Raw genomic sequence first — 27,863 nt, forward strand, 5'->3', positions numbered from 1 at the left:
TTGGGCAAAGTCACAGCAGAGGGGAGAGTTATTCTTCATATTCATTTTGATTAAGATTTTATGGGGTTAAGACCATATGTGGGCCCTTGTGATTTTCATATGGTGGTTTGGGCATCTTGGTCTAGAGTTTCCCATCTTAACCGTTTGCCTCTTTTTTTTATCCTTTAAATATGTTTATTGAAAGTTATGAGCTCAGAAATGTGCTGAGAGAAACATTTTAAAGTTGAAAACTTTTCTAATTAGAATGGCACTTCGAGCACATACCTCTGCTACAAGGCTGAACAACCCTGCACAGTAACGGCCTAGATCTTATATTAGAAATGTGAAATTCAAAAGAAAGTGGTCTGATAACCTAAATGATTTACAGAGTCGTATATCTCCCTTCTCTTCCTCCTCCTCCCTCACTGTCTCCGCCTGTGTTATTCCTCTCTTCGTAATGTTCTAAATTGAAGCAGATGGCATTCATGGGTGACACATGATGTAAGTTCATGTTGGCTAATTATGTCTTTGCTGTGCCATTGGCCTGCCTGCTTTGATTCCTCTCTCTCTGACAGCTGTACAGATGTTCGCTCACCAGTGTCTGTTAGAGCTGATTTACAACAAATATGAAATATGGAGGAAGGGCAATTGCGCATATGTGGGTGTGTGTACAGCTTTAATAAGGCACATTCCTTTTTTGGAATACTGTCTCATACAGGCAGAGGGTGTGTGTGTGCGTGTGTGTGTGTGCGTGTGCGTGTTTGAGTGTGCGTGTGCGTGTTTGAGTGTGCGTGTTCGTGTGTGTTATATTGTTGAGTGGATGCTCAAGTGAACTTGTTTACGATTCTTTGGTGCTGTGAACTGTGAGAGGCTGACTGACTGACCAAACACTCCTAATTATACGCTCACACACACACATACACGCACGCACTTACGCATGCACACATGAACACTTGTGGATGCACTGACACATCAGTGCATCCACTGGGGGTCATTGTTTCCCATAGCTCCTGCTCAGACTGATCTCTGCTGTTGTTCTGGTGTGTGTTTGTGTGTGTGTGCCCCTGTGTGCCTGTGTGCGTGGTCCACACCAGCATCAGTGCCCACCAGTCTCACACTGTTCACCCGCACCGATTACCACCTATTATTAATACATAACAACACACGAGGCTGTGAAAGGTCTGAATAAAAGAGCGACATGAGGTCACTTTTTTCTTTTAATGATTTATTCATTTTTGACCTTGTTTTCCCGAAAAGCACATTCTGATTCTGAGCATCTCTACTGTTTTTATTCACAGCGGTGCTTCACTTCAATGCTTTTTTTCCAGATCATTCTCCTTCATCTGTGTGTTTTCTCTCATTGAGATGCACCATCTGCTCTGATCTCTTTCGTTCGTTACCTCTGCCTCACTCTTTCAAGTTTCTCTCTTTTGTTCCTCTACTTTTGTCTAGTTAGCCCTCTTTTTCAGAATGGGAATTCTACTGGCTTTGACTGCCTTTAAAGTTTCTTCTATAGATACACGTTATATGATTTAAGCTTGTTATGAGACCTCCCAATAATCTTATATTGTATCTTATTGTCTTTCATTGGGGTTAAATACGCTCTGTGTAAGTGGCAGTTCCTGGTTTATATAATGCTGCTTCACTGCTACTAAGAGTTACCTGTGAGTTGGACGTTCGTACCACCTGTTAATGGTATTACCATCTGACCTTTGACCCCTCACAGCTAGTTGGCTAAGTAGAGCGCAAGCACATGATGGCTAGCGGATTAATTCTTGATCACTGGATGTACTAAAGCTTGTTTGGTCAAGAAACTAACCCTGCAAAGGCATTGGTCATATAGAGTGCAAAGGCAGGCACACACAAACATGCACCCCCCTCCTCTTCCTCCTCGCTCTCACTCTCTTTCTCTCTTTTTCTCTTTCTCACTCACACACACACACATACACACACAGACACACAAATAGCCAGCCAGGAAGCAAACTGACACCAAGTGACCGTGCGTTGTTTTTACTGTCAGCCTTCTCTGGATTGCAGCTCAGACAGCCCTCCTCCCCATCCTTCTCTCTCTCTCTTTTCATCTCTCACCTTCTCCCTTGCTCCCTCTCTCTCTTATCACAAAGAGCGGCTGCTTTACGAGGGTCTGGCTGCAGTAAAAGCCAAGGGTTGTAGGGGGGCACAGAAGGCTGTCAGAGAGGATGTAAATTACACAAATAAAACTCCACACTGGCACTAAGCTTCCCCCAGGAGAGACAGACAGAGAGAGGGAAGGGGGGATGTGGAAACAAGAGATATTTACTATAACTTCAGAGAGGAAAGGGCGGGGGGTGTCAGACAGAAGGAGGGGAGGAAGAAAATAGAATGAGAGGGTATGCACAGAAGAGGTGGTATGAGTTAAGAGAATCAAGGAGGAAGCAATGGTATCACAGAAAGATTCGATCTGATTGTAGAAAGGAAAAGAGATGGAAAAAAACATGATTCAGCAATTCAATATTACTGTCAGAGCCCTGTGCATGTGTCTCACTTGCACAATCGCACGTAACTATGGCACCTGTCTTCCTTTCCCGCTCTCTATAACCTCCTCCCATCCTTCCTTCAGCTTCCCTCCCTTCCGTCTTAAGGGGTTTGACTCATCTCCTTGTTGGGGCACCTTTTATGCAATGAGGGCGTCGTCGCCTGCATTGTAGATCTACTGTTTTTTACACACAACATGTTCCTCCAACGCAACAGCAGCTGTCACCAAAGTGAGGATGTGACGTGTGAGGTTGAGTAGGAAACCACAGGGCATGCATTGTGATGTAGGCATCATTTGGTAGCTTGGCAACATTAACAGTGAGAGGAAACCTGACTTGAACCAGGACTTCCTCTGTCCCAATGTAGGAGAGCACCCACACACCCACACACCCACACACCCACACACACACACACACACACACACACACACACACACACACACACACACACACACACACACACAGAGAATGTCACTTTTAGTCAGGCTCTTATTTTGTAGAGCATGGTCTAGTGGGAACGCTATTGCTACCAACTGCCCATTTAGTTGATAATTGTATTGTATATATTTTTACAACAAATATAACATTTGTATTGGTGTTAAATTTGACAATGGTCACTTTTTAGTTAAGCATCTTTTCCTTCGTCATCTTTGCTACGTGATCAGAACTTTAATACTTTAATACCTCATCAATGAACATAAATTGTGCCTAAGCCAAGTCCGGTAGATTTTCATTGATAAAAAAAAGAATGTGGACGTACATTATAGAATATATTGTCTGTTAAGCTAAGATACATGCAGAAGAAATCTTCTTTTGTTCGCCACTCAGTCAGTGTAACCAGCAAAAAAGGGAGAAATGAGCGGCAGCTGGCTCCTCTCACACTGTGTGCCCAGGCCCCTGGCTGCTGCACCATGCACGATAAGCTGCAGGACTACAGCCGTGTGACCAGTAAACCTCATGGCAGCTCAGCATAGTGGCAGACGGCAAAGCGGTTAAGTTGATTATATAGAGTTGTACATTTCCTCGGGGAACTAAGGGAGGAAGAGATCAATTGGAGGGGGGGAAATCGATATAGTGTAAGATATGCACAGACGGGCACAAGAGAGGAGTGGGAAATTATGTGTAGCGACAGTCAGAAGAGTTTACGACAAATATATAGAAGGAGGACAGTCTGGTAGAGAGAAGTAGAAAAAGAATTAACAGCAGTCCAGATATGAGTCAGTACATTTTTGTTAAGTAAAAATCTGGATAGATGAAGGAAATGTGCGAATTAGCCAACACAAACCAGCCTGTCTTTACACCAGGCAACAATACCTGATCTGAAGGGCCCATGTCTGAGCAAGTAGTTTTAGTAAAAGCTTTCCATAAGTAACAAATATTTTGACGAGCTGTTTTCTCTGATAAATACATGCTGCGTTGTCTGGATGACAAATTGACACACCAGTCTTAATTCCCTATACTTTTGACTTCTTGATCATCAATAACTTCACTTTGATGTTCAGGAAAATGGTCTCTTGTTAGGACCCATTATACCTCAACTCTCTGCTCTGTTCTGTTTTTGGAATTAAATGCTTACTTCCTTGAAAACGAATGCTGCCAAGTTGTTTTCTTTTTCGATTCACTCTAATAGCTTTTGTTACCATGCCAGCAATGGTCTTTTACAGGAAATGATTTGGTGTTTTTTTCCCGTCTTTTTGATTTTTCTACATCTAAAACCATTGATGGACACTCTAATCTGACTGATCTTCAGACATTGAAGGACATGCTGGTGTCAACCTTAGCTTTGGGGACGGCTGTAGCCTCTAGTGACGCATCTGCTTCTAAAAAGGAAAACAAAAAACTCTCTATGCACAACATCTGTTATGTCAACCAATAAGAGTATAATACAAACATTAGATTTCAAAAGTGCACAGATTTTTGTTCATGATATTTTTAGTTTTCGAACCCTGTCCATTGGTTTGTTTGTTTGTTTGTCAGCAGGATGACACAAACACTACAAAAGGATTTCCAGGACAGGAAGGATGGGATATTACATTCAGATACCACACAGGATTTTAACCTTGGCCCAATTTATCTTTCATAAAAAAGAGTATTTTATGAATGTTAAATGATGAATCCTATATGTTAGGGTTCATAAGGGACAATTGTATGAGGGCTCCCAAACTTAAAACAACTTTTTATGTATATAATAAAGTGAATAATAGTAATAATTTTACACTTTAACAGTAAAACTGTCGATTTATGAAGAACCACATTTTTTCACCGGGTGAAACAGGCTGCTGGGCCATTGTTGCTGCATGTGTGTGTGTCAGCCATATTGTGTGGCTCTGCTTTGGGACAACAGACATGCCCTGGATGATGTGTCCCACTCAGCTGTTTTGCCAGACTACTGGGTTGTTGGAACACACACCCACACCCCCACACCCCCACACACACACAGACACACACACACACAGACACACACACACACACACACACACACACACACACACACACACACACACACACACACACACACACACACACAGGGAAAGCGAGAGAGAGAAAAAAGGGTGGTTTCCATTGTTGTTACTTTGCTGGAATAATCTTGCACCTGCATGTTGCTGATGGTGGGGTTTGCAGCACGTATCTGTGTGACAGTGGTGGACTGTAACAAAGAGCCTTGTGTGGCTTGATGGCTGCCATTATTCTCATTGAGTTGCCAGCTCGTTTTTAGGAACTGTAAATCTGTTATTAGTTTTGAATTAAAATACCAAACAAGTGAAATATTCTTTCAAATTCTTCTGCTTGAGAAAAGCATGTTGTAAATATACGTGTTGATCTTCTGGTAATGGGTCGGAGCAGTTAGCTTCTAATTCACATCATCAATTGTTTGCACACATCTATTGACTCAACCTCCTTAATTAGCCTGAGTCTATCTTGACTCACGTGGAGCGGACTGTCTGTTTACAACCTGTGTGCGCCTGGGTCTGACTCAGTTTGTGTGTGTGTTGTTGTGTGTATGACGCTCATTAGGTAGCATTTGCATGGTCCTAACTATGGGTGTAACATGCACATGGACTCTGGCTAACTGCCTGGGTTTGACCATTGAGCCCTCGGGGGTAGTCTAGCAACTCCCTCAGCAGCTCCAGGCCTGCAGGGCATCGAACGTGTGGGAGTGGTGCATGAGAGACAAACAGAGGTAGAGAGAGTGTTTTGTGTACAAGCTGGCTGCGTCTTCGCCTGATCATAGGAAACTGCAATAAAGTGTTGCACATGCAAATATATGTAAATCCACTGCACACATATTACTGTAATAAAGACACCGTGTGAAAGTTTGTACGTGTGCCGCGCACGCTTCTTTGTGCTTTAAAACTTGTGTATATGTTGTTTTTATTTAGCCTCCATTTGTGTGTATTTGAATGCTGCTCCATACTTGGTGTTGTTTAATCTGAATTTTTTGGGGGGAAACAGCTGAATGTCGGCAGATCCATTATCCTCTATCTGAACTCCCCACAGCAGATAAAGATAAAGAGAGAGAGGGAGAGTGGATGAGCCTGGTTGAGTAGATGGATGGATTAATGTCAGTGTCTTGTCGCACACTCTTGTGTTGCTCTCTGTAATTCATGAATTATTCACCCACAGTCTATTCACTTGTGTCATAGGTGCGTTTCCCCTCCATTAGAAAAAGACTCTATTACACACACACTACACTTATATATATTTCTTTTTTATATACTAAAGGTAGGACAGTAATTGTTATTTATATCGTGATGTATTATAGATGATGATGATCTCTTAGCATGTTGCATATTGCAGAACTGCCTTTATTGTGTTACTATTATTGCCGTGGTCAACATATCACAATAATACCATGCAGTACATTTCCCTGGTGTTCATATTGTGAAAAAATAACAGTAAAAAAACACGCTGTATTAGATCCATAGAGGATTTGATTGCCCATAACCCTGGCAGGTCTCAGCTATTTGTGTGTATACTGCATCTAAACCTACTTGTTAGGAATGGGCTGTGCTGCAGTAAATGAGCCGCAGCAAGAAAATGTCTGAAGCCATGATGGCTGAAGCAGCACCACCACCAAGCCGCTGCTATTACAGAGAGCTGGTCACCCGTTTATTCAAAGTTTAATAATATTGAACGAACCAGGTGTCCGAAATTACACCAAATTCAACACTGTTTATTTGGGCCCTAAACAATACAAATGCTAAATGCGAGCCGCATACAGACAAGATTTCTGGAGTGATCAGATAGACTTGTGAAGCAAGTCCATTTGAGGCTTTAGACTGGAGTGGATGTGCAGGGGGATTGTTGCTTTGTAATGTGACGGATCAGACAGTTCCCGGCCTCTCACAGCAACAAAACAGTGGAAGTACACTGGGTGGAAATTCAAACAAAGGAGACACAGAGGACACTGTGACTGACCTGCTGACATTAACCATTTGTCAACTCTTACCACACATGTGTAAGCACACAAACCGAGGAGTTGCGTGCAAATGTTCGACATATCAATGTCAACCATTTTGCAACATAGAGAAGTAACAGTAGAATGAGGGAAGTTTAGAAACCTTTAGTCATCACTGTTATTGCTCATATGTTTTTCCCCCCATCACTTACTTTATAATGCCTCTGGGCAATCACTGCTATTGTGTCAAAGCTGCAGTTACGGGGTTGCAAAATCAATTTCAAAATGCTTTTATCAGTACAGATTGGACCAGTCCACTCCCTTTTTACTGATGAGTCGAGCCGTGATGCCGGAATCCAGTTTAGAGGCCGAGGGGTGATGGTGCTGGGGCGGAGGAGGGGAAAGGGGGAGGGGGCAGCACCTCCCATCACAGATGTTTGGTTGAATTGGACCCCCGGCACAGACCTGCAGCAGTAGATTCTTTTATCTCTGAACTCTTAAACCTTTTCGACTAAACTGACTGTTTAGCTACGACTAAAGGTTGTGATGTTGTAAGAGAAACCTCCTGTATCCCTCGTATCAGATCGTCCCTCCTGATAGCCAGATGGTCAATTTTGGGACCATTCATCTGTTACATGTAGATGCTCTCTAACATAGAAAAGTCTATTCTCTGGTGTTGATAAGATACCAGAATTAAAACTGTCAAGAAAATAACTATTGTCTTTTTTATGACCTTGAAACTGAAAACCATCACTCTTTCTGTTTTATTTAGTCACCTCATCTTCTTTCTGAAGGCTAATACTCATTTTCCTCACTCTATATAAGATGAGTTTGAATCCATCTCGTCGTGACCGTTATCTTTAATAACAGCTGTATTTGTGGGGCTAATGATGCTGGAAGAGCGAGGGAGTGTGTGATGCGTGATCCATCCAGAGAGTGAAAGAGATGAAGAGAAGAGAGACGGGCTTTTGTCCAATGAGGTTTTGCTGTTGATGTCTGCTTGGTTGCATAGTGACTGCCTCACATATACACACAAACCTGAGAGCATGCACACCTTACCTGGTCAAACAGAGTCTAGACAGTCTGACGCTTCGCCTGTGTGCGAATTGAAATATGCATCATCCCTTGTTTATTCGTACCAACACATCAATGACTGAGGACACGTAGGAAAAACCCTTTAGAGTGAGAGTTTGAAGGCAAAAAGCCTAATGGGGACATCACCACATTGTAAAAATGTATAACCTCAGTGAGACGTGAGGAAGCTTAGATTCATTATATTTTAAAATCTAAATGTCTACATTAGATCTGAAGCTACAACAACAATACAGTTGACCTCGTCTACATTATTCAGCTGCTTTCAGACATGCACCGAACTCTGGACATTTTCCTGAATTGTTCCTGAGGTGCAGTAAATTAGAACACAAATGTCATAATCAGTTGCTCCGGGACATTTTCTGAAACTTTTCCTGCCACTCCAGAAAATGTCTGTGCGCATGTGAGATTACATCAAGAATATCTCCACAAATTCAAAGCGAGCGAGTTGGCATGTTGACAATGCATCTAACGCACCACAAATGCAAAACTTGTGTCGTTGTGCTGTAAACAAAAAACATGAGATTTCCTGCAGGAGTCAGGAGTTCATGTCTGTAAACAGCGTATGCTATGTGCAGGTCATTGATGGTACAGCATGAAAGCATCTCTGCAGGTTGAGCAAATGTGCACTATTGTTATTGTTATCAGAGCTGCAGAACAGAAAGGACGACAAGTGGAAATGGTGAAAGAGGGGAGAGGATAGCAAACGGAATAATGACAGGTTTTACTGATAAGCTTTGACATGCCAGGCTTCCCAGCAGCCCCTGGCACTTCTGTTCTCACCTCTACACATGAGCAAGCTCATCTGTCAACTCCTCCTGCACCTTTTTACACATTTCACTATGGCACTTCTTTTTTCCTGATTAAACATGCAAACGCTGATACACACGGATCCATGCCAAGGACCCAGACACACACACACACACACACACACACACACACACACACACACACACACACACACACACACACACACACACACACACACACACACACACACACACACTCACACACACACATTGTCTCTGAAGCTAAGCCTTCACTTTTCTGCAAAGATTGTTGGCAACAAGGAGGGAAAGACAGGAAGAGCTCCAGAGACAGCGGGGAGAGAAAATAAGAAAGGGAGGCAGAACAGATCTCTCCATCATGCTGCCAGTTCAGCTGCAGCTTTTGCATTAGCGGGGAGTAAAGAGTGTTTTTTAAAAGGTGCTGGGAGGCGCAGCAAAAACAAGTAGGATAAATCACTTTTCTGTTTTTCACTCAAAGACCCCACAGGGTCACTCTGGGTGTGTGTGTGTTGCCTTGCTTTCTCTGAAGAGAAATGTACACATTCTCTGAAGAGAAATATACATCAAACAGTCAGCTGAATTTCACTCTCCTCTAGTTGGTCACTTTGTTGCAGACAACACTTGGAACATTAAAAATAAGACCTAGGATTTCTGTTCTTGGACCAACATCTAGGTGGAACTGTGGAAAATTACCCACTGCTTTTCCAAAAGTCTCACTTTAAGGGGATCTAGAATTCCGGTGTTGTGTGGTTGCCAAGTGTAAACGTCGCAATAATTATGCGTTATAAAACTCAAACGCATCAGTGTGGATGTAGCCTAAGAGTGTGTGTACAAGGCGAGAAACTGTGTCAGAGTTTGAGCTTGAGAATGCGTGCCAAACCCTGACTTTTGCCATGGCTCACTGGCGTTTTTGTTACTCCTGACACTATAACATATTATGTTTTTTTCCCCCCTCTGGCTGTTGCCCATCTCCTTTCACCGCTGAGTGGGAAAACTAATGTAGTTCAGGGGGAGCATGTTAGGTGGAACAATAGCTCAAAAATATTGAATAAGGAGTGAAAGGGAGCCTGGGTTTGAATGACAATAGGCCAGAGCTGGGGGTGAGGACTGATGACGGCAGGAGGGGTGGCGAGTCCAGATTGATGATAGATCTCCACTAGTTAAATATTATCAGGCTTCTTTTTCCATGTATTAACCGACCCCCTCTGCTCCCCCCACCCCCTGGTATCACACAGAGAATGGTAAGATGTGGACAGCTAATGATCTGCCCTCCGGGGCCATTCACTTTTTGTATTATCCTATTTACTTACTATTGAGATGGTCTCGGCTCTACAGGCTCACAACACAGATGGTTTGCGTCGCCATAGTGACCGCCGAGCTTTGTTTTTATCAGCCCAAAGGCCCTAATGTGCTTTTACTTTTACTTTAGAAAGTTTTCTCCTCAGATGGAGTGCTCGGATGATTAGTCCAGCTGCATATTCGGATCAAGTGTTTTTACTTTTAGATTTCAGATCGTTGACATTAGAGGCCTTTTCCTTAACTTTCTCCAAGAAAGTAAAATGGTGAAAAGAGTCAAGCCAACATCCATACTGATATGTTTTTAAATGTCGTTTGAAAACTAAAACAGTCTCTGTCCACACAAGGGATTTTAGATCTGCAGTAGTAATTATCCCCGTCCAAAGCAACAAACATAAAATCTCCTATCATCATACCATTCTCATACACTGCGCATTTGAATGCCGGTATCTAGGTTACAGAGAATACTACAAACGAGAAACAACAATGGCATGATGTAAGAAGAGGGAGTTAGCAAAGCTTTGAATTCACCACTAGTTTTCGAGTGGTGGCTCATAACAAACAATCAGGAAGTGGATGCGGGTGACTGCGACATTGACTGCGACCGACCTTCTCTGTTTTAGGGCCTTAAAACTGATACGTGTAAAACCAAAGCAAAACAGGTTCGACGTAGCCTAACTTTCTCACCTTTGAACCTTCAACCTGTTTGTGAAACCTTGTGGTCAGTGTCAGTCATGTCACTGAGATTGCAAGGAAATGTGTAACACTGTTAGGCAACAGAACTGCAGATAGATATTTTGGCAAATACGTGATGCTGGTCATGTTTTCAGTACTTCCCTATTACCCACTGTGTTAGTTGTTTCATTACTTCCTAAATATCAAGGGCAGGACAAGCCATGGCCAGAGGGCAGAAAGTTCAGTTTTCCGAGCACTCCTCAGGGTTTGTTGTCTGAGCCTGACAAAAGGACAAGCCTCTTCCCTGCTGCTTGTGGCTAAGCTGAATGAATACAGAAACATCCACAGCGCAGGGAAGGTCTGTGCTCCGAGAGGGCACTTTCTACTGTCAGGGTTGTCCTCAGCTTTCAGATGAAGCTGACCTATAAGGACCTCTGGGACTTGCGGGTAAAAGGGGCTGCCTCTCATCCAATTAACTCCTCTCTTTCATACACATAAATGCACACACACACACACTGGAGCTGGGGTGTGTGTGGTGGACAGTAACGGAGAGGGTGAGAGCTTTCAGAGAAAGAGCAGCAGCTTCTCCATCTCCTCTCCCTGCGCCCCACTCTTTTGAAATGTCGACGACCCTCCTCGCTCTGCTCCCTTCTCTCTGTTAATGTGGCATGAGTCATCCATTCCATTAACCCTCCTCCTGCTCCTCTCTGCAGGTTAGAATGAGGCAGATCCTCCACCCCCGGCCTCCACCCCCCACCTCCGTATAAAAGGCAGGCCAGCAGGGGCCACAGTATTGACGATGGCAGCGGGGGCATTTGTCATGCTCTGAGCCCTCAGTCTGTTGCTATATCCCGGGAGCCTTTGTTGTCCCCACCTCCCAACTTGCTAAGCAGGGGATTTCACATGTTTCATTAACATCTGAACCAGCTCTGCACTTTTGAACATCTCACATCCCTTGGCGGGACCGTGCAGGAACACAGCCAAGCGCGCACTTGAAACATAAAAAGCAGGATGCCACAAGCACATGGTTATAGGCCATGAGAGCCACGATCGCTCTAATGAAAGATCGAGGGCAAGACTAGAAGTGTGTCACACGAGCACACGCGTAGGCAGCTGTTGACATGCACATTCCGCCTGCAGTTATTCAACCTCTGCGCGGGCCGTGGCACACATTCGCTCTTTGTAGTAAGAACAACAATCAGCGTGCCCTGCCTGGCGCTGGTGTTGGGGGCACCACTCAAGTGGAGGTCACTTGCCGAGGCGTTATAATGCTCGGGCCGGGCACAACAACACTGAGGGCAATCCACTTAAAGCGAACCACCAGCCCCCCCCCCCCACCACCACCACCACCTCCTCCTCCTCTCGTATCCCCCCCAGGCCACCCCAAGCATCACACTTCTGAATGGAAAATGGGAAATAGGCCCTCTGCAGCACTTCAAAATCTGGACAGAGAAAGCAGTGAGGAGGAGGGCGGGAGAGGGGAAAATACAGTGTTCGGAGGGGTGGATGTGGGGGGAGGGGGGTCAAGTCAGTGATACAGAGCTGCTTTTCAGACATGTAAACTCGCCACCCAGACAGCAGTGCCCAAGATCTCTGTTAGAGGGAGAAACAGTTTGAACCAGGCTACATAAGCAAGAATCAAAGCGTGAAAGATGATGATAAAAGATGGTTTCGTCCTATATTTTTAAACTCAAACCTAAAGCCTTGAGGGCAAGGCTGTGATCAAGAATGTCGATATAGGAAATGGAGAAATACATAACATAATACATGGATAATCAGTGTTTAGCAACAGCATCAGTGGCCCTGTTCAGACCTGGTACTAACATCTGTCCTGAGACATGATCACAAGTGGTCAGCTCTAAGTTCATCTGTTCACACCTGATGTTAACATGCATCTAGAATTTGTCTCCATGGGAAAACTTTGAAACTTTCCCGCTCAACATGCAAGTAATCACATACTTCATTTCAGTTTTATTTGTTAATTATCAAGTTTCTACTCAATCTGAGTTAACTGATGTGTCTGATGACAATGATTTTGTGTGTGTTGGTCTGTGTGTAAACAAGAGCGAGCGAGCGGAGTCACGAGGGGCGGAGATAATCAATCAGCTGCACGTAGATCTACTATGAAGAAAGATTTTACCCATTTGAAAGCAAAAACAAATGTTTATGTGGTAGTCAGCGTTGATATCATGATAAAACAACAACGTTTGAATCATTGTGAAACTGTAGAGGGTCTGAGGAGGTCAGAGGAGGTCAGCTGAGTCGGCGCTCCTTTGTTTGTGGGCCGGGACGCATTTGCAGTGAAAAGAATTAGGCCACATGCGTCCCAGACCACATCAGAATGTGGTTTGGGGGCACGGCTCTCAGGACGCATTGAGGACACATCGGGGTGCATTCAAACCTTAACTTAGCGCCGACCACTTGTGATCAGATCAACCAGTACAGATGTTTATACCAGGCCTGGTCAGTAATGCCAATTTCTCAGTGAGTTTTGGCAGTGCAGAGATGTGGACCAAGCTCAGAGCTCTAACAGTCTCCACCATCCTCTTCCTGCTCTCCTCTTCATATCCTGTTCCTCTCCTGTCCCTCTCCCCCTCTGTTTCCTGCAGGAGGTTATATCAGCCCCTATCATACTTTACTCGATGTTCCCTCTTGTATTTCCTAATAGAATTAGTGGAGTGTCCATCCGTATGAACTAAACATCTCCCTGTCCCTGACAGCTAATGGGGGCCATTCCTGGTGCGGGATGACTTATGTAGGTATATCCTTCCTCCAGGGTAACATCCATAGCAATTTTCCCTTGATTTGCTGAGTGATGGACTCAGTGCAAAGGAACATGGACCTAATGATCATTGCTGAGATCGTTCTTTCTAACTCAAGGCCGTAGAGTGTGGATGATTACAAGCTATACAATAAGCCATGTCTCCTCCCTCCTCCTCTCTCCCCTTTCTCTCCCTCTGCTGAGGTATTTCTAGAATGCCGCCGGCCATGATGGATTTATGAGCAGGCCATACTTTGGTAAACACCGATGGTGGGCAGCTTTGTCCTCCCCCCTGTGATATAGTGAAGGTCCCCATAAAAAATGGGAAAACCAGGTTACGGCCACCATAGAACTGGGCTAAACAATAAAAGGCTTTATGGGCAGATATAGGCCTATACCATAAATGCTGGAATCTGCTGTCGGAGGGACATTAAAGGGATAATGACAGGGGGGGGGGGTAGCTTTCACAAAGATGCCTGCAGGCTCTAAGAGAGCCTTTAAGAAGGAAAAAAAAAAGACACACGCACAAATACAGATAGCAAAGCACTGAGATCTATAGAACAGTTTAACTTTAGGTCAAGCTGTGTGTGTGCTTGTGTGTGTGTGTGTGTGTTTGTAAGTATGTAGATCCAGTAGATTGACAGAAAGGAGGTGGAAGTTGTGCCGCGTTCATCGATAACTGCAGCTTGTTCTCACATTGAAGGGTTGGGCCCTCATTACACGTTGGCACGTTGTCGGGGAGCACAGCTGTTGGGTTTGGCTGGTGCTGCCTGTACGGTCTGCACAAAACCAGCTGTGCAAACAAACACACTCATACACACACACACACAAACCGTAATGGCAGTGAGGGGAGCAGAGTGGCAGCGGACAGGTTGGAAGGCGTTTCAGGTAGCAAACCTGCACGTAGACACAGGCGTGAGCAGGGAGTGGTAAGAGAAAGGTGGCTGCTGGGACCATGTTAGTGGTACAGGTGGGGATGGGGGGGATTAGGGTACTCATCATCACACTCATAAGATAATGCTGCTAACATGCAGACAGTATGTTTTCTCCCACAGCATGACAGAGACCTGGACAGATGCAATCGCTATCTTATCATCCCCTGCTGCAGCTTAAAATAGAACACATTGCTAACTCCTTAAAGCACTTCCTCTCCAAATTTCTCTTCTGCGTGCGTCCCTGCTGTGCTGCGTTATTAGGTCGCTGGGAAGATTTAAGAAAGATAGAAAGCTTTGCCGAGGTTTCCAAATTCTTTATCGTCTGGGCATTAGCCATCTGCTGGCTCATGTGCAGGAGAGCTCGGGAGGGTTGGGGGGAGCAGCTTTGTGTGCCTGTGTTTGTGTAGTAGTCGCTAAGGCAGACAGGAACTCTAAAATTAGGCCCGGGCCATTTTAACTCGAACACGTCTGCCCTTATCTCGTCAGGAGATAGCTAGTAGGTGAGCCAAGTGTTGTCCGAGCGGTACAGTCGGATCAGTTTTTTCCTTGGCCTTTGGTGTGTTTAGTGTTTCCAAGCCAACCAGCACTCAGTCGACTTTTCAATGACTTTGAGACAATTTGATTTTATTTTTGTTTTGATTTGACCGTCCACCCCGATAAAGAACACACTGTACAGAATCATTACCATTGAGAAAAAAAAGATGAATCCCGAGTGCAGGAACACAAGACGCCAGGGACAGCTGATCGCAGATGTTGGTGGATAGTGTCCAGAATCTGCTTCACATTCAACAAAAGTTCTCCCTCATTAGTTAAGATCTGCTCTGACTGTTTGTGTGTTTACAGAGAAGGCACTCTTCCTCCTCTCTTTTATCACGCACAATAATCCAAATGACATAATGACCTATTGTTTGTTCTAACCTGTCGGCTCATCTCCTCGGGGGAGGAATGGCAGGGAGAGCAGCGTTTACTACTTCCTAACACCCCTGATTGGGCTAAGAAAGAAGGAGAGTGGAGCAGTAAAAATAGTTTGACACCCTCAAGGTCCAGCCAGCAATCTCCTCTCCGCCCTTGCCCATAAAACTCTTTGAATTCCCTCCTAAAATCCTTCTCCCCTCTCTCTTACCCTCTTTCCCTCCCCCATCTCTCTGCTAGACTCTTAAGGTGCAGCTTTGCTCCAAATCAAGGACTCGTCTACTGCCCGCTGTATCCCTCTATTTCATTTATACCCATAACCATCTATAATATGGCCTACAAATTAAATGCAATTATTTTGTAGACTATGTTGCAATATATGTATTTATTGATATTTTGAAACCTGCTCTTAAATGCTCATTTTAACAATACGATGCATACAAGTGTTATAATGTCTGCGTTAAAACAGTCTTATTTGTATTCATTAGGGATTTCTATTCTAATCATTTTAAAGTTGCCTGCAAAAAGGAAAATAACAACCAATTTAAATTTAACAAGACAGCTTTTGATCAAATTCAATTCGGCATTTACACATAAGCTTTTATCTTTCTCTGGGTTTCTTTAAAGCCAGAATTGTAAATGGCTCTGTTCAGACCTGTAAAACGCCCTGAGTGTATCCTCATGTTGATTCCCAATATGTATTTACTAGTTCAATTGAGTGAAATCTTACGTCATTGTAAAGCTGTGTGAGGTTCAGTTATTTGCTCAGCCCCTCCTGGCACTGTCTTTCTCTCTCTCTCTCTCTCTCACACACACACACACACACACACACACACACACACCATCAAACACATTGAAATCAGACCCATCTGTAAACTGTATAAAATCTGTATCATTTGGTCTTCGCAATCACAAATGAGAATATAAACAAGAATGTTTTAATGCACACACACGTTCATTCAGCAGTTAGTGCATTAAAGGGAAATGTGGACACTTCAGGCCTCCTTTTTTTTGTAGTGGGTAGCATTTCAAACCATGAATGAAATGTGTGGTACTTCTACCTTTTGTGGCGATGACTTTGCAATATATTTTGCAGACAACTGTTGTTCTTGCTTATGTCACACGAACCACTTGCAGAAGATGGTTAAAGTGCTTTGTGCGCTGTTTCGGAACACAGAACAAAACAAGCCTTTTTCAGACAGGAACTCACAATATCTGGAAAATTGGGTCTGGATATATCAGTGACTGATAGCAGTTTATTTGTCACACACAGTGGCCCAGGTGGGGGATCTAAGTGGGTGGGTGAGTGTGTGTTAGGTAAATGTGTCATCATTTATGAGTTTATGTCTGAGAGGAAAAGAGCTGTAATAGAGAGCTAAAGAGGCAAAATATCAGGACTGATGGCCCTTATGTGACAATTGGTACTCAATGTGTGCAATGTAGTCATTTGCAACATCCAGCATAGCTCATGCTGTTATAAATTGAGTATATTTGAGATATTGCCGTCTCCTCCTGAGAGGCCTCCACATCTGAATGGTGCTTAAATCGGGCCCCCTGGCTGGTTTACATCAACTTTATGCAACAACACTTAATTTAAAGTCTCCAGCCTCGAAAATAAGACTGTCCTCCTCATGGTGACAAGTTACTGGATTGAGAAACAATGTCGTTCTCTGTGGCTTTGCATCGTGCCAGAGTACTTTTCCATGTTCTCAGGAGTGTAGCGCTTATTGATGCTGGAGCAAGAGCAGCCACCTGGACTGATGTATTAACGTGGGCTGAACCTCCCGTAACTCTCCTTACACAGTCGTGAAAATGCAGCAGGGACCTCAGATCACATTCACTCCTCCTATATTTACAGCACCAATTGTCATGTGCACTGTGTATGTCTTGTTATGTGTGCACAGTGACGAGTCACTCTCATGTACAGGCTGGACACCATCTGGCACTAGACCAGTGCTCATTTTTCCACTGATGTAATGGCATACACCTAATTCCCAAACTGTCTGGCCTGAGGAGCCCTCTGTTCCCCTTTCTCTCCTCCTGTGAAATAAAAAACAAACACATTTGTTTAATCGTAGGCGCCTTGATATATTAGGTTTTATTAAGCGAGACGGAGTAAATGTAAATGTGAGAAAGCTGATGTGGGAAAGGGACGTTTTTCAGGTCTAATCTTGTATTCTTCCCTCCCCCTCTTAATAACGAATGATCAGCAATCCGTTATCTCTTAGCTTGTTTTATGCAATCACAGGGTATTACCCGAGGATGAATGCTCCCCCCTTGGAGAAGAAAACAGAGCCACGAAAATTAGCATTTTCTGACAGCCATTACTCATAGTGCTAATCCTGTCAAGGAATGTGTGGCTGTGCTATCAGCACAGGCAAGGGGTCGCCACGGCCCAGGCCTGCACACTGGGCTCTTATCAGGCAGGGTAAACACACAGGGGTCTGCATTAAATAAGTGTCACAGTCAGTGGGAGCGGAGCAGCCCAACCCCCCCCCCCTCGGCTCCATACAGATAATCCCTCTCAAAAACTGTGTTGGTCAGACCCAGCTGTGGCCTGTGGATCAGGTACAGGCAACATGGGGGAGGAGAGGCATTGTTCACGGAGAGGAGCACATTACAACACGAGTCGCACTGGTTTTTGGTCACGTCTCCATTCATGTAGATGTGTTTGAAAAGGCACAATGAGATACCACATCAGTAGAGAAATTCTTTAAATTCCACATCCACTATAGACAGCTGAACCATCATAGACACATACCTCTCCTCCTCTTGACCTTGTCTCAGGCTTCCCATGCAGTCATGATTAAATATACTGGATATGTTCAGATGTGGGCTTCTATCTTGTGTTTTTCATATAATGTGTGATAAATCCTAACAAAATTGTGGTTTGTCCTTAATCTCTACCACTGCAGGCAAGTTGAGGTCAATGTTTATCAAAAGCTCCCTGTCGCCACCACAACACGAGTATGATGTTTGATTGTTGAATGCGTGCCCTTATTTGCCACTATATTCTTTCTGCATTGATATTTGCGTCAGTGAATCTCACATACCATACAGTTGCGCTGTGATAGCTCTGGCACGGCCTCACAAATGAGACAGCTGCATGTTACCATAACAAGCTGCAACAATGTTGCATGGAATGCTGCAGAGTAAAGGTGGAGTAACCTTTTCAGAAGGAGGCGATGCAGCTCTGAGGCAGAACAACTTCCTAGACGTTCCTACACTGTGGGAAAAGTTAAGTGTCACTTACCATGACTGGGTGACTTTGCTTTTGTGGCTTTGTGTGTGCCGGGTGAACTGAGGCGCCTCTCTGGGCCGCTCTCGAGGAAGTGAAACGGCGTTACACTGAGAGTGTGCAAGGTGGGAAATCTTGAATAATGTGGGATGAGAGCGAGCCAAAGAGGCGAATCCGAGTCAGCCAGTGGGTCACCAGGAGGTGAGGCTGCCTTCTTCCCTGGGTTCAGGAAAAGTTCAGCCGCATAGCATTAGGCAAATTAGGGAGACAGCGGCTGGGGGAGAAAAGGAATCGAGGGGTAGGGACTGATGAGAGCATGGGGGAGAGGGTCGAATTAGTTGGAAGGAGGAGCCCAAATCAAGAGTGTGAACATAGAGGGAAACTTCCATGACAAAAAGAGCCAGAGAGATGCCCATGAACTCTGTGTAAAGATATGAAAGACTCATTACTGAGCTTATATAACTTAATCGTGTCCTCAGATGCATTCCCATTTAAAGTCCCCGCACCTCAATTTGAGGGAGGGCGGTCCTTGGTGCGGGGAGAGGGAGATCCACGGTGACGTCCCTGAAGGGGTTAAGCGGAGGAGGGGCCACGCATGAGAGGAGATCGAGGGAAGGCAGGAGCAGAGGAGAAAAAGAGCCTGGTGGAGGTGGAGCTAAAGCCCTCAGCTGCTGAGCCTTGTCACATTTCTGCAGAACATGATAGCTGCTCGGTTCGGTGCGGGAATGATTTAGCCTCCTCTCGGCTCTCCTCATACACAAACCTCGGCGGCGGTGCTGCTCGTTGAGTGCGGAGCTGGATGTCAGGGAGCCGGGCAGTGAGCGAGGCCGGCCGCCGGTCGTTGTAGCCCGGGCGCACGGAGCCAGGCAGACCGCTGACGGGAGTCCACCTCCACCCACGGGACGACCGAGCGCAGCCCATCAGGACACACCGCCACCGGGCTGGAATCCCCTCCTCTGATACCTGCGCCTTCTCACCCATCGATCGTTCATTTTTCTTTTTCGACTTTGGACATTTTTCCTCTTTTCTATTTTGTGTTCCCTGGGATTTAATTCGGCTTGTGGGGGAACCAGCCCCTAATGTTGCCGTGTGTGTGCGCGTCCTGAGCAAGGCCGACAGGAGCGAGACATTCTGCTGAAGTTACCCGGGCTCGTTTTCCGATTGAATTAGTATTTTTTTGAAATTTTTGAAATTGTCCCTGTGCAGACGTGTCCCCGCGTCGGGCACCATGCTGCAGACTGTCCCCTTGAATCATGTTTTCAAACTGAGCGCAGCAGATTAGGGCTTTTTCCAGACACTGATCCTCCTCCTCCTCCTTCTCGGTGCGCTCGTTTGATCAATACAGCTCGGCAGGAAGATGCCAAATGTCCCGATGTCCCCGCTGTGTTTGGATTTACCACTTTTCCTCCGATTTTAATGCAGTTTCCTCCTCCGTGTGGCCCCCGTCACTTTCTACCTCTGCTGGCGGACAGCTGAAGACCAACCAGGCTCGTGTGTTGCCGTCCACACGACACTGTCGTAGTTGGTTGTGTGTTTTTTTTTTTTGTGTTTCTTTTTTTTTGCATATAATCCCCTGCTGTCGTCCTGCGTCGTATGATGTATGAGAGTGTGGACGTTGTGGGACTGAATCCCAGCCCGAACCCGTTTTTAATGATGGATTACTACAACCAGAGCAGAGGATGCTTGATCCCGGAGAAGGGACTGGTGCCCGGTGCGCCCCATCCTTACAGCACGTCCATCAGGAACCAGCACTGGAACGGCTCCAATCACTGTAGGTGTCTCCTCAACTTCATCCCACTAATTGGTGCTCGAGTTAAAACCCTCACTGTCCTCGCGTATAGATGCATATTTCTCAGCTATATTCCATTTTTTGTGTTGCTATTTCAACCAGGCCACACAGTCCTTAATATAAGGCCTTTTATTTCCGTGTTATTTCAATAATTGACAGCCCATAACATGCTCCAAACAGCGTTGCATGTTCCCAGCATCATTGAGCTTCATATCTGCATAATATATACTTGACCCACTTTCAGTTCCCTCTCTTCTCTGCGCCCAGGTTGGGTTATTTTTTTCTTGTTCAGAGGAAAACCTGTGTGTGACTGCGGCGCTGTGATCCAGGCCGCGTTATCCAAAGCTTTTTGTGTTCCTAAAATATGCACTAAATACAAACAAGCTTTTGCAAGCCATGCCAGCGTTAATCAGATCAAACTTTCCTGCCAGTTTTATCCCTCGGCTCCCCTGGTTAATCTGGATAGCGGCACCCACAGTTTCCTGGGCAGCCGCGGCCTTTTAAACTGGACTGTCTCGTCCATTTGATGCTCCAATCAGGACCTTGCCCGAATTAAATGTATTTTTAAACGAGCGATTAATGTTAAGTCAAGCTGGAGAAACAATTCTAACAGCGTGCTGTGAGAATTAATTTAATTTTGTAGTGTTTAAATCACATTTTGAACACATATTTTGCTGTGTCACACATTATAATATTGGAATAAATATTTAAACCCATAATCTTCCTGGAAATAATTTTGGTTGGCTGATGTGCCCAGCAGTGAGGATGACAGGCTGCCCATCATGTCTAAAAATAGCCCGGTGGTTTATAAATCTCAGTAAGACTTAGATTGGATAAGTGTATTTGGTGTGCACATGTCCTTCTTTGGTGTGTAGTTCTCCACCTCTGCCCGGCCAGGGGATATCTCCGACCCACTGATACTGTAGCTGCTGCAAAAAGAGAGTTTTATTGCAACAACAAAGTATCACAGAGGCCGTCCTCATTCTTTACCTCAAAGGAGCTGCACTGCACAAAGCTCGGAGCGGGCCTTTATAGAAGAGATAGCTCTGTTGTCTTTCACAGCTGAAGGAGCGTAAAAAGGCAGGAATCTCCACAGGCTCTTAAGGGCCAATTTCCTCCTCGTCTCCAGACTATAGAAACACATGACAAAGGGGAATTTTAAACAGGAATTTCTGATGTTTGGCAGTAACAACAAAAGCGTATTAAAAAATGGTTATGTTTGCGCTGCAGTCTTTCTCTCTCTCTCCCTCCCTTTCTCTTATTTCGCTGCTTATTTTTCAAAGTCAGATGAGATTAGAAATTCCTCTCGACTAATGGGACAATCCGCATAGATTTTTATTCCATGCAGATAGCGGGCTTGATAATATTTATCAAACTGGCTCACTAAAGAGCTCTAGTGGCAGCATTGATTCAAACCATGTGAGCTCGTCCGAGAGAGACTTTGTGTGTGTGTGTGTGTGTGTGTGTGTGTGTGTGTGTGTGTGTGTGTGTGTGTGTGTGTGTGTGTGTGTGTGTGTGTGTGTGTGTGTGTGTGTGTGTGTGTGTGTGTGTGTGTGTGTGTGTGTGTGTGTGTGTGTGTGTGTGTGTGTGTGTGTGTGTGTGTGTGTGTGTGTGTGTGTGTGTGTTGGGGGCGGTTGTAGGCCCAGGAAAAGACCTCTGATCCCTCACTCGACTCCACATTGTTTGGCTGAGCGGCAGGGTTGTAGGTTGGGAGGCTGGCTGGGTGCATGGCGGTGGCATATCTGCTCTGTGCCTTACTGCTTGAATGTAATGAAAAATTTAGTGCACAACCAGGGAGCAGTGGCAGTAGGGGGTTGTAGAGTAGAGAGAGGCACAACATCCGTTAGTGTCATCACGTGGCTCGGAGGCTTATTGGATCATAGGGGCAGAAAGCAACACAACAGGCAAAACGGACGGAGCAAGATTTTCGTTTTTCACCCCCGTTCTTAAGCAGGATTCCAAACCAGCCAGGCTCAAAAGCACGAGGCAATCCCCAAAACATCTGCTGGCTTTATCTTTTCCTGGTCTTTTTTTCCCCTTATAATACTAACTTCACAGACAGCGGTCTCATGGTGTCTCATCCTCTGCACGTGGGTTTAGAAACAGATTGCTGGTGGTGTTTAAACATTTTTTTAACCTCCTCAGTGCTTTCCCTTTTTGGTTCTCTGGCTTTTTTTTTTAACCTCTCCACGTTGGATGTAACTCTTCATTATAGGCTTTGCAGACGAGCTCTCTAGCTTTCAGAGTGCACTCAGTGACATCTTCGCCTCAGTCGATCTGGCCTAAAAAAGGCTCCCGAACCCATTAAATGGCCGGGCACACATCCAGATCATATGGCGGCCTTATCCCTGACTTTAGTAGCTCCTGTAAGATGCTGCAACTTTTTAATTGTTTGGCTGTTTTCATGTTTTCTGCTGTCTTCTGCACAGGTTTTCTCAGCCGCAAGCAGAGTCAGCCAGACACCTGTAATCCGGTTATGTTCAGAGAAACAATGCAAAATCTTTATGGTGAAAAGGCCCTAACCCTGCAGATTAAACACACTTGATTTTTCACTGAGCGCCTGTCAGAATCTTTACAGCAATTATGGGCTCATGCATGAAAGAATGTGCATGGCCTTGTTCACATGACTGTCACACACTAAAAAATGGGGCTATGAAGGAAAGAGGGATTGCATGGTGGGTTCAAACACTCACTAGTGTACAGGCTTCTTGCTCTTTTGTTTTTTTCCCAGGCTCTCTACAGTACGAAAGAAAGCGATCTTTTGGGGGTCCCCAAAGAGAGAAGCAAGGAGAAGAGCCAGCTTTAGCTAGTTTGTCTTCAGAAGACAGGGCATGCCAAGTGGGCTATTGGACTTGAGTGTGTCTGTGGGTCCGGCAACTGGTAGCTTAATCTGACTCATGGTATTTAAGTGCATAATTCCTTTTGCCTAGCAGGAGATGAGGCCCAAGAAAAACCAGATGGTATTTTATTGTTTTTCAGTGCAATGGGCTGTAAAAGCAGAAGCAATTTTGGGCAATGAGTGAATTTTTGTGCAAAGAAAAAAACCAGAAAGTTTGAGCTTTGCCGGTGAAGCGTAAACCCATGTGGTTTCTCTTTTGGCCTTTGAGAGGCTGCAGCATCTGACAGCACAACAAGAGCATGTTTATGCTGTTAGGCAGCAACATGGAAAACTGTGGGTGATGCGTTTGGACTTTGTTCAGGCCAGCAGATTGGTGTTGGCCTTGCGAAAGAACTGAGAATATCACTCCCCCCCCCCCCCCCCCCCCTATTTATTTATATATGCAGATCTTATTTGGCAAGTGTGTGCTGAGATTTGGGAAAAACACGAACAACGTAGAATAAACAGAGAGGGTCCTGTCCCGGAACAGATGGGCTTGAGTACTGTCAGTTTCTGACAGTGAAGGGGGGTTGCTGTTGTAAACAGCAGGAGAAAAGGGTCACCTATGAGGGCAGAACATAGAGTACCAAATGTATTTTCTTGATCAACCCACTCAGGATTTCTTGGCAAAGCTGCTTACAACTTCAGTAAAATTACAGCTTGTGACTTTGTTGACCTGAAGCAGTAATTCAAATCCCAGTTTTTAATACACTGCAGTGTTTGTACTTAATGTCAATTCCATGTCCCTGAGCGCTGTTACATTTTCTGCATACTCTTTAACATCCATAAACATCAGTGGTTCATGGACAGACGGATGAGAGAGCGGATCATTCCTCCTGGGATTTTGTTGATCCCAACTTGATGGAACTGGCAGGATGGATGGACAGCATTTAGGCAAGGTCCCCTGTTCAAGGGAAGCGTCAAGCAGGCTTTGTATTGCACCACATCGGCCTCACCCCTTTCAGCCATTGGCGACAGTGATTTAGTAGCCTGAGCGCCTGGAACGCCACAGCAAAGTGTGTGTGTGGGAGAGAGAGAGCCGTGTGTCCACAGAAACCCTTCTGCTTTCACCTTCAGGTGAACATCAATAACACATTTTGTCATCAAGGTATGTTTGTAATGTCAAAGGCTGAAGGGAGTTCAGTGCCGCTGCCGCCACTCTCCTGGGAAGGGCCGCAGGGCAGCATTTCACAACCTGCCATCACTTGCTCCCAAAATGGCAGCAGGCCACCACCCACCAGAGCAGTTGGTGCCGTTTTCAATGCAATTCATCGTTTACTAAATAGAGATGCCCACAGACATGGATGCTCACCACGGGACAAGGTTAACAGGAGCAACAGACAGACCTGTTTTTGTTTGATAGTGATCGTTTTTCAAAGCATAATCAGTGGGTGTGGTCCATCGCATCAAACACTGGTAGAATAACTGCCCCTTGGACACACACAAACAATGCTAAAGCTGACTAGCAAGGTTTATTTTCTCCTAGGGGTGACATATTGCAATGTCATTCCATATGGAGCATGTCAGAAATTCAGCATACTTTTGTTGGGGCCGTTTTTTTTGTGTACACATGAACACGCTCAAACCCACCGATGGGCCCCAGCTTGTTTGTAGAGAGAATTAGCCGGAGGCATCAGTCGGAGAGCACTGTACACCGGGTTGGTTTGACGCTAAATCCCCAAACAAGGGTCGGTGTACACTGCAAAGCTCAATTTGATGAACAAAGCAGGGCAGGCAGAAAAGATCCAGGCGGTGTCATTGATTCATCAGGGCTTAAAGAAGGCAGCTGATTGCAGACATTGTCACAATAGAGCTGTAATCTCCCTATCAATAATTACATTCTCACCTGAGTTTGTATTGTTACATAGGTGTGTGCCTGTGTGTGTTTGTGTGCACACGCTCATCATCATATATATATACACACAGGACTGGGGGGCGTCGAAACACTTCAGGTTAAAGGGAGGTTCTACCCTCTAAAATATTCATAGCTTCTTCATTTAAATCAATTCGGCTCTACGGGGGCAGTCAAGCATCAACTGTCAGAAATTGAGCTGGGCCTGTTGTAATCACTTCTTTACTTATCTCTACAGATGGCTTGTTCGCTATGGGCTCTGCATGGCTAGCTCAGCAGCACACTGAGAGGGGGCTCTCTCTGTCTCTCCCCCCTTCCCATCTCGCAGCCCTATCTCCCATGTTTCATCCCCACTCTCTCATAATAGAGCACACATAAATTCATCTGGGTATTGAACCAGGGACATTCATCACCCTAGAATTCATCTGCGAGCCATTTTCATTCCCAAAGTGTCTCCTTTCTCTCCCCCACTTTATCTCTATCTCCCTCTCTGTTTCCCATCTCCACGGTGGCATTCTCCACATGGCAACCCCGAGCAGGGCAGTCAGTGTCACTATTAATCTTTAATGCTCGCCTGCCCTAATTTTTCCTCATATTTTACAAGATTTCCTGCCCTCCAACCCCCCTTTTGCCGGCATTCGCTATATATAGAGTGATTACATGGAATGTTGCCTTGTTTCATCAGTTGCAGAGGACCACTGGCTGCCTCTGTCTCTCCTGTGCAGTCAGCCACACTCGCTCTCAGGCCACTAGCTCTAGGCCAAAGCACAGAACCTCTGCTTCCACCGACACACTCATCCCCAGTCGGCCTCTGGGGAACTGTGTTAACATCTCATGGACGGCAACTGTGTACACCTCAAGTAGCCCCACAAACACACACACACACACTACAATGGAATGCCCGCCTATTTAGAGAGTGGGATAACCGTGAAAATAGGGTAGAGGTTAGTATGCTAAAAATACAAGAGGCTGGCAGTTCTCCTGCCGTCTGGGCAAAAAATAGCACTGTGTTGCTGCCGTCTCAGTCAGCTTTGTTAACTAAGGAGCAAGAGAGCACTCTGCCTTTGCTCATGTTTGGGTTTCATGCCAGAATAAAAGAGAGGGGGCTCTGAATCACACACACCTACCTTATTTATTTGTGCACACAAAGTCCCCTCGGCTACAACTGTGCTTTTAAAGAGGTAGCAGGCCCAACTCTTAATATAGGAGACATGTTTCAGTGTCTCAGATGATCTAACAGCGGTTAATAGACGGAGTCCTTATTTGCCTGGCTCTCGTAATACCTGGTGTTGGTGTCTTTAACAGGCCTCCAGGGTGCAAACAAGGCACGTTTTTGGAGGGAGACAAACCCTCTCTGTTTTATTCTTGATTTATGGAAGCTTCTTTCTAAAGTAACATTAGATATCCATATTGTGTATCCTGCCCTCTTTGATCCCTGCCCAGGCCCGATCAGACCTTGTTCAGTCACGTCCCATTTGATGACTTGGAGCTCAGTCTGTCTGGACGCCACTATCGTCTCTTTCCCACAGCTCCTCTGAATCATTTCATACTCATTGAGTGTCTGGCTGGAGCCTGGCCTATGACATTTGACTCTTAAAGGCCCACCTGGGACCAGGGATGGAATAGACTCCCAACAGTTCAGCAGAGGTGGGAAGAGTGTCCTGCTGGATAGTGATGGATAGGACAACATGCTAGACTGAAGTAGGCAGACAGGCTCAGGTTACAGGCCACTTGTTCCCTGTAACCCTGTTTGTGATATTAGTATTGTGTGAACCGAGAGATGCCCTGTAGCTGAGCAGCTCCGAACACGTGTAGGTTAAGCGAGGTGATTGAGAGGAGACTGAAACAACTGGATCCTGTTTGTTATGAATGGAGCCTCTGTGTGTTGAAAGGGAGGTATCCTGATATCAGGAAGCCCCCTTCTTTACAGAGTGGTGCATTGTCTAACCTCTGCTGCGACCTGTAGCGTCTTATCTGGGCCATTGTTGGTGAAGTACCTTGGCTGGGAGAGAGATAGTTGCTAGGTAGATATCACAATAATGAAGTGGTCGTGTCAGATTCAGAGGAGCAGTCATTGTTCTGCGACAAATAAATAGGCTACCATCTTGGCTAGGGTTAGAGACCTGGTAGGGTTAAGTTGGTGACCTACCAGTGTTTTATGAATGTTTCAAATACGGAGATAATGCTTCGGGAGAGATACGGAGATAAAGCCATCAGGATAGCATGAGCCCTCTTTTCTGTACGAAGCCAGACAAAAAAATGTCTTAGTTGATTCCTCATTCCTAGTAATCTTTTTTAAAAGCCCTGCTGGCCTGAATGTTCCCTCAGATTGGATAAGGGGGGGGCAGGCCGATAAGGAAACATGCAGCCATGCTGGACTTAGAGTGCAGCGAGAACATTCTGATAATCCACAGGATTTTTCACCGAAACCTGAGGAATGCTTTTTATAGTTGGCTAAAAAGATGAAGGGAGGGTGGGAAAGAGATGTCCAAATTACTCAATGATTATTTCACAATACGGCCTTCGTGCTTTACCCTTTTGATTGATTTGTGCTCTGATGACAACTATGTGACCAAGGCAGAAGCCTCTGCTGTGCTTTGTACAAATACAAATGATAAGTACACACTGTGCGCTACATTCACAGCAAGGATTTATCCTCCTCTCCGCCTCTGCTGCTGACTAATGGAAAAGGTGGCAACAATTTGAACCACAGTTGTCAAGTTACGCAGCATGGCGCCGCGTAGTAACAGTGACCA

At 45.2% G+C, this 27,863-nt stretch overlaps 1 protein-coding gene across 2 annotated transcripts in view; it reads left to right on the top strand.

Annotated features, from left to right (window-relative positions):
* Positions 1-27,863, top strand: part of raraa (retinoic acid receptor, alpha a) — a 75,787-nt gene that overhangs the window by 19,201 nt on the left and 28,723 nt on the right. The window contains exon 1 of one of the 2 annotated variants that reach the window (XM_061095108.1): positions 19,263-20,359. The exons of the other annotated variant lie outside the window; for it this stretch is intronic. Within the exon in view, the coding sequence (XP_060951091.1) occupies positions 20,182-20,359 (178 nt within the window). The 5' untranslated portion in view covers positions 19,263-20,181. Of the gene's footprint in view, positions 1-19,262; positions 20,360-27,863 lie in introns of those variants that run through there. 2 annotated transcript variants of the gene reach the window in all.

Source organism: Limanda limanda, chromosome 21 (genome assembly GCF_963576545.1).
Source record: "Limanda limanda chromosome 21, fLimLim1.1, whole genome shotgun sequence".
NCBI lineage: Eukaryota > Metazoa > Chordata > Actinopteri > Pleuronectiformes > Pleuronectidae > Limanda > Limanda limanda.